This window comes from Arachis hypogaea, chromosome 3, assembly GCF_003086295.3.
Source record: "Arachis hypogaea cultivar Tifrunner chromosome 3, arahy.Tifrunner.gnm2.J5K5, whole genome shotgun sequence".
Lineage (NCBI taxonomy): Eukaryota > Viridiplantae > Streptophyta > Magnoliopsida > Fabales > Fabaceae > Arachis > Arachis hypogaea.
Genome location: NC_092038.1, coordinates 59,549,557 through 59,557,056, shown reverse-complemented (window position 1 = coordinate 59,557,056; position 7,500 = coordinate 59,549,557). Strand labels below are relative to the sequence as shown.

At 33.0% G+C, this 7,500-nt stretch overlaps 1 protein-coding gene across 1 annotated transcript; it reads left to right on the top strand.

Annotated features, from left to right (window-relative positions):
* The first annotated feature begins 5,391 nt into the window (after positions 1-5,391).
* Positions 5,392-7,425, top strand: LOC140183496 (ATP synthase subunit beta, chloroplastic-like). The gene is made up of 3 exons (XM_072231944.1): positions 5,392-6,699; positions 6,791-7,084; positions 7,346-7,425. Exons 1-3 carry the CDS (start codon positions 5,850-5,852, stop codon positions 7,423-7,425), a joined length of 1,224 nt encoding a protein of 407 aa, XP_072088045.1. The 5' UTR covers positions 5,392-5,849.
* Positions 7,426-7,500: the final 75 nt, after the last annotated feature.

The following is a 7,500-nucleotide window of genomic DNA, read 5'->3' as shown; positions in this document are numbered from 1 at the left end:
TCTGTTCTATAACTATTCTATAACTATATATCTATATAGTTAGACTTATATTTAGTTATACTTATATACTAATATATACTTATATTATATATTATATAGTTTCTCGACCTACTCTTTCGTATAACGAATGAAATAACATAAATCCCATAACTTAACTGGTACCTATTCTGACTTGTTAGGATTTGATGAAATTCAATGCGGAGAGAAATCTCGTAGATAAAAGATTTCCCTGGTCGTATCAAAAAGGTCATGAAATTTCGATGCATTTATCTCTTATTTTACATATAATGGATTTACCTGAACCACTACATGATTTTCTTTTAGTCTTTTTGGGATCATGTCTTGTATTAGGAAGTTTAGGAGTAGTATTTTTTACCAACCCCATTTTTTCTGCTTTTTCATTGGGACTGAGTAATTAAATGAAATAGAGCAGCTCGGGAAGATCCCATACCTAGAGCTAACATCATATAACCCAATTGAGACATTGTAGAATAGGCCAAATTTCTCTTAATATCTTTTTGAGCAATAGCTAAAGTAGCTCCCAAAAATAATGTTATTATACCAATGAAAGCTATTCCATTCATTATGGTAGGTATAGCTATGAAAAGAGGAAGAAGTCTAGCTACAAGAAAGATTTCCGCCGCTACCATAGTAGCAGCATGTACGAGGATCCCCGCTAAGCATCCATGGCTGAATGGTTAAAGCGCCCAACTCATAATTTGCGAATTCGTAGGTTCAATTCCTACTGGATGCACGCCAATGGGACCCTCCCTCAAATAAGTCTATCGGATTTTTGTTCAAGAATGAAATCTTATTGGAACTGTCCAGTTCATCCTTCGGAACCATATCCCATCCCGGAGCTACTTTACCATATTCTGAATTCAACGGTTTCAATAAAGCCCCTACAGTAGTTCGTCTTGGACCAGATCTAGAACTACTCTCAACGGTTTGTGTAGCCATAAATCCTATTTTTTATTCATTGAGATCTGTTGACTTTGTATACCATTTCACTGTAAATATAGGATTTTATCCTATAGATTCATTGTGGTCTTGAAATTTGAGAAAAATGGAAACAGCAACCCTAGTTGCTATCTCTATATCTGGTTTACTTGTAAGTTTTACTGGGTATGCTTTATATACTGCTTTTGGGCAACCCTCTCAACAACTAAGAGATCCATTCGAAGAACACGGAGACTAGTTGAAGTAATGAGCTCCCAATATACCAATATTGGGGCTCATTACTTCAATCGAGATAATGAAAAATCATTTCGTCTTTTTAGTTGGAACTTTAGGGGGTTCTCTAAAAAAGATAGCAAAAAAAATTATTCCTAAAGTCGAGACTAAGAGAAATGTATAAACCAATGCTTCCATAGATTTCATCCTGGTTTACAATTATAGCTTTCATACCTGTTTATTAGATTAGAGTAAAAAAATACAATCATTCAAATCAAGATTAATCAAATTCCCTATGATTTAATTTAAATCACCCAAACAAAAGTATAGTAAAAAAGAAACAACAAAAAAAATAACGTTCTATCCGAATCAGACTATTTGCCTTCTTGTAGTCGGATTGCCCAGTTTTTGGAATGCTCCAAATTCTACTTGAGCATCCAAATCGGGGTCGATGCCAGCAAAAACATCTCGGAACAAAGTTCTAGCACCATGCCAAATGTGCCCGAAAAAGAAGAGAAGAGCAAACGAAGCATGTCCAAAAGTAAACCAACCCCTTGGACTGCTACGAAAAACACCATCTGATTTCAAAGTGGCACGATCTAATTCAAAAATTTCACCCAATTGAGCACGTCTAGCATATTTTTTCACAGTAGCGGGATCACTATAACTGACTCCGTTGAGTTCGCCACCATAGAACTCAACAGTTACACCTACTTGTTCAACACTATACTTCGATTTTGCTCTTCAAAAAGGAACATCGGCTCTAACAATTCCGTCTCCGTCTATCAAAACAACTGGAAATGTCTCAAAAAAAGTAGGCATACGCCTTACAAAAAGTTCACGCCCCTCTTTATCTCGAGTTGATTTTTGTTTTCTCAGGGGCAAGTATGGAAGGGTAGCAAAAATTAATAAAATAAATTAGAACAACTTATTAAGTATCTTTTTATAGAGAAAGCAAAAAGATAAAATTTGAGCAAGGTAAACAATAGTAAATTTTGTTCGAATTGATAAAAAAAACTATTGCAAGCAAAAGTGTATTCCGGGATACAATCCTGAATTTGTATAATTCAAAGAAAAAAAAAAGAAATGGTTGGTATGTTGCTGTTTTTTTTTAAACGATTTAAGATCCCTTAAGTAATGTCTAAACCTAATGATTCAAGGAAAAGCTAAAAGATCCTGGACCAAGTAAATACCAATTCAAAATTGTCGCAATAATTCTATTACCCCAATAATTCTATTACTTCTATTAAATACAATGAAGAGAAAAGGATTAGATTAGAAGAAAAAAGAGGGGGCAATAAAAGAGGGGTACTAGAATTGATGAAAAGGAATTCCAGCACATATAGTGACATACATAGTGAAATAATACTATGTGTTCTCACCAAAAAGAATGATTTTTTTTATATCCACTCGCTCCTTATTAACTTATTACTAGTTACCAATCCTAGTGATTGGATTTATATATATTAGTAAAAAAATGTGATAGAATATTTTGAATATTCTATATTTATGTTTAATGATTTTTCTTCGAATGACTATTCATCTATTGTATTTTAATGGTAATAGAGGAAAAACTCTATGGAAAAAGGGTGGTTCAATTCTATGCTGTTTTATAGGCAGTTAGAATACAGGTGTGGGCTAAGTAACTCAATGGATAGTTTTGGTCCTGTTGAAAATACCAGTGCAAGTGAAGACCCAATTTTGATTGATATGGAAAAAGACTTTCCTAGCTGGAATGATAGTGACAATTCTAGTTACAGTAATGTTGATTATTTAGTCGGTGTCAGGAACATTAGAAATTTCCTATCTGATAAAATTCTTTTAGTTAGGGATAACAATAGCCAAAGGAACCGTTATTCCATATATTTTGATATTGAAAATCAATTTTTGGAGATTTCTAATGATCCTTCTTTTCTAAGTGAACCAGAAAGTCTTTTTGATAGTTATAATAAAATTCTAGCTATCTGAATAATGTCTCTAAGAGACATGAGAATCATTACATGTATGATACTAAATCGAGTTGGAAAAATGGCATTCATAATTGCATTGAAAGTTATCTTCGTTCTCAAATCTGTATTGTTAGTCACATTTTAGGTGAAAGTGATAAATACAATGACAGTTACTTTTATACTTCTATTTGTGGTAAGGGCGGAAATAGTAGTGAAAGCGAGGGTTCTTCCATAAAAACAACTATCACGAATGAGAATTTAACTAAAAGAGAGGATTCTAAAGATCTCGATGAAACTCAAAAATACAAGCATTTATGGATTGAATGCGAAAATTGTTATGGATTAAATTATAGGAAATTTTTTAAATCAAAAATGAATATTTGTGAACACTGTGGATATCATTTGAAAATGAGCAGTTCAGATAGAATCGAACTTTCGATTGATCCAGGTACTTGGAATCCTATGGATGAAGACATGGTCTCTATGGATCCCATTGAATTTCATTCGGAACGGAATATTGACACATCTGAGATCGCTAAATGTTCGGGAGTTCCTCTATTCAATCCTTTTCCTTCTTCTTGTTGCTGGATATCTCGTTCGTACACATCTTCTCTTTGTTTCTCGAGCCTACAGAGAGTTACAGACAGAGTTTGAAAAGGTCAAATCTTTGATGATTCCATCATACATGATTGAGTTGCGAAAACTTCTGGATAGGTATCCTACTTTATGAAATGGGCGGAGTCGCAGAAAATATTGCCAAAAGGGCTATCTCAATAGCCGCATCAAAAATGCCTATCCAAACTCAATTCATTATTTCAAGATAATAAATAATAAAAACCAAAGGAAAGAGGTCTTTTGGAGGAAAAAACATGGCAATTTTTCCTTTCTTTTGTTGAATAGAGAATATTTTTTTTACTTCAAGCCTTGGACTGAAAAACCAGATAAAATAAGAATGATATGATTCAACTTCAAACCCATTTGAATGTAGCCGATAACAGCGGAGCCCGCCAATTGATGTGTATTCGAATCATAGGAGCAGGTAATCGACGATATGCTTCTATTGGTGACATTGTTGTTGCTGTAATCAAGGAAGCGGTACCAAATATGTCTTTAGAAAGATCAGAAGTGATTAGAGCTGTAATTGTACGTACTTGTAAAGAACTTAAATGTAGCAATGGCATGATAATACAATATGATGATAATGCTGCGGTTGTCATTGATCAAGAGGGAAATCCAAAAGGAACTCGAATTTTTGGCGCAATCACCCGGGAATTGAGACAGTTAAATTTCCCTAAAATAGTTTCATTAGCACCTGAGGTCTTATAAGAAAAAACATTTTATTATTTAATGAAAATGAAATAGATAAATTAATAAATTATGTCTTACACATATATCTAATTATTAATAAAATTGGATTTCGTTTTTTATTCTTTTAATATATATTATTCTTTTTGAATAAAAATAAGTATAAAAATAAATATAGAAATATAAAAAGAAATATATAAATAAGATATTATATAGATATCTTTCTATTAAAGATATATAAATATACTAGATATCTTTCTTTAATTTTAACTAAAATATTTTCAAATTATATTACTCTAATATATATTAGAAAATATAGAACACGGAGCATGCTGATTATATCAAAAGTAAGTAAAGGGTAACATTTATTTTCCTATGGGTAAGGACATCATCGCCGACATAATAACCTCTATACGAAATGCTGACATGAATGGAAGAGGAACGGTTCTAATACCATGTACTAACATTACTGAAAACATTGCTAAAATGCTTTTACGAGAGGGTTTTATTGAAAACGTGAGAAAACATAGGGAAGGGGAAATCTTTTTTTAGTTTTAACTCTACCATATAGAAGAAATAGAAAAGGATCATCTAAAACGCGTTTGAATTTAAAACAGATCAGTACTCCTGGTCTACGAATCTATTCTAATTATCAATAAATTCCAAGAATTTTAGGGGGGATGGGAATTGTAGTAGTTAACGAAACCTTTCACTTCACAAGAATCTTTCAAAAAATGATCAACTAATATTATCAATCAATCCGAATAGTTTGTTATTAAACGATAGTATTTGATTTGCCAAATACATCATTATTGTATACTCTTTCATATGTATGGCGCAACCCAATCCTTGGTTTTTCCCAATCTCTTATCCTTTTTTTTTAATAAAAAAATATATCTAATCTAAATAAAAAAGTAATTCTTGACCTTGACAGTAATATATGTTAATCCTAGATGTCAAAATAGTAAAAAAAAATACTAGGTATAAATTGTATGCTCGCCCATGAAATATGAGCAATAGGTGCCGATGATATAGAAGAACCAAATCGTAAATAAAGTTCAGGTTCGAATCCCATAGAAAATATAGGCGGTATTGTCTATAATTATAGACAAATTCAAGACTTTCGAAAGATTTCATCCAACTAAAAAGAAAATATTTCATACAAATTAATAATTTAATTCTATTAATTTTTTGAATCATTTGGTTGAAGTTGAAAAATTCAACCATTGCAATGGAGGCAGTACGTTAAACAATTGAATTGTTTGGATGGTACAAACTAGAGTACTAACTCCAATTTATTATTTTATTATTTCTATTTAATTAACTGATCAACTTACTTTGCTTTGTTATCAAGCATTTTTTTGAATTTGATTTCAAAAATCTTCTAATCTAACTAAAACTAAAAAAAGGATATATTAAAATATGAGAATAAATCCTACCACTTCTGGTCCTGAGATTTCTGTGCTTGAAAAAAAAAACCTGGGACGTATCGACCAAATAATAGGTCCGATATTGGATGTAGCTTTCCCTCCAGGGAAGATGCCAAATATTTACAACGCTCTGGTAGTAAAGGGTCGAGACATTGTTGGTCAACAAATTAACGTGACTTGTGAAGTACAGCAATTATTAGGAAATAATCGAGTTAGAGCTGTAGCTATGAGCGCTACAGATGGTCTAATGAGAGGAATGGAAGTGATTGATATGGGAGCTCCCCTAAGTGTTCCAGGGGGCGGAGCAACTCTAGGACGAATTTTTAACGTACTTGGCGAACCTATTGATAATTTGGGTCCTGTAGATACTCGCACAACATCTCCTATTCATCGATCCGCGCCTGCCTTTATACAATTAGACACAAAATTATCCATTTTTGAAACCGGAATTAAAGTAGTAGATCTTTTAGCTCCTTATCGCCGTGGAGGAAAGATTGGACTCTTTGGCGGAGTTGGAGTGGGTAAAACAGTACTTATTATGGAATTGATCAATAACATTGCCAAAGCTCATGGCGGTGTATCCGTATTTGGCAGAGTGGGGGAGCGTACTCGTGAGGAAAATGATCTTTACATGAAAATGAAAGAATCCGGAGTAATTAATGAAAAAACTATTGGAGAATCAAAAGTTGCTCTAGTGTACGGTCAAATGAATGAACTGCCTGGAGCCCGTATGAGAGTTGGTTTAACTTACATACATGGTTACTGGACACCCACGGAGAGGCACATTACAGCACTTGTATCTTTTAGCCGGAATCTTATTAAAAATGGGCACATATGGATTGGTTCGAATTAATATGGAATTATTACCTCACGCTCATTCCATATTTTCCCCCTGGTTAATGTTATTAGGTTCAATTCAAATAATCTATGCAGCTTCAACATCTCTTGGTCAACGTAATTTAAAGAAAAGAATAGCTTATTCCTCGGTATCTCATATGGGTTTCATAATTATTGGAATTGGTTCTATAAGTGATACGGGGCTCAACGAGGCCATTTTACAAATTATCTCTCATGGATTTATTGGTGCTGCGCTTTTTTTCTTGGCGGGAACAGGTTATGATAGACTACGTCTTCTTTATCTTGACCAAATGGGTGGAATGGCTATCCCAATGCCCAAAATATTCACAGTTTTCAGTATCTTATCAATGGCTTCTCTTGCATTGCCAGGCATGAGCGGTTTTGTTGCAGAATTGATGATTTTTTTTGGAATACTAACCAGTCAAAAATATCTTTTAATGACAAAAATACTACTAGATATTCTTGAGTTCTTTATCATGTTAATTTCCAATTCTTGATCATTGAGATTCGTGGTCAATACAGATTAATTAATATTTAGTTTAAGTATAAAGGATATATATTACCTCCCCTTTTCCTTCCCTTTTAAACAAAAAAGAATGATTGAAGTTTTTCTATTTGGAATTGTGTTAGGACTAATCCCTATTACTTTGGCTGGATTATTCCTAACTGCATATTTACAATACCGACGTGGTGATCAATTGGACCTTTGATTAATTAACATCTCGTTTGTTTAGTGATGTTTATTGACCTCCTATTTCTTTTCTTTGTTTTAACCACAATCCCCA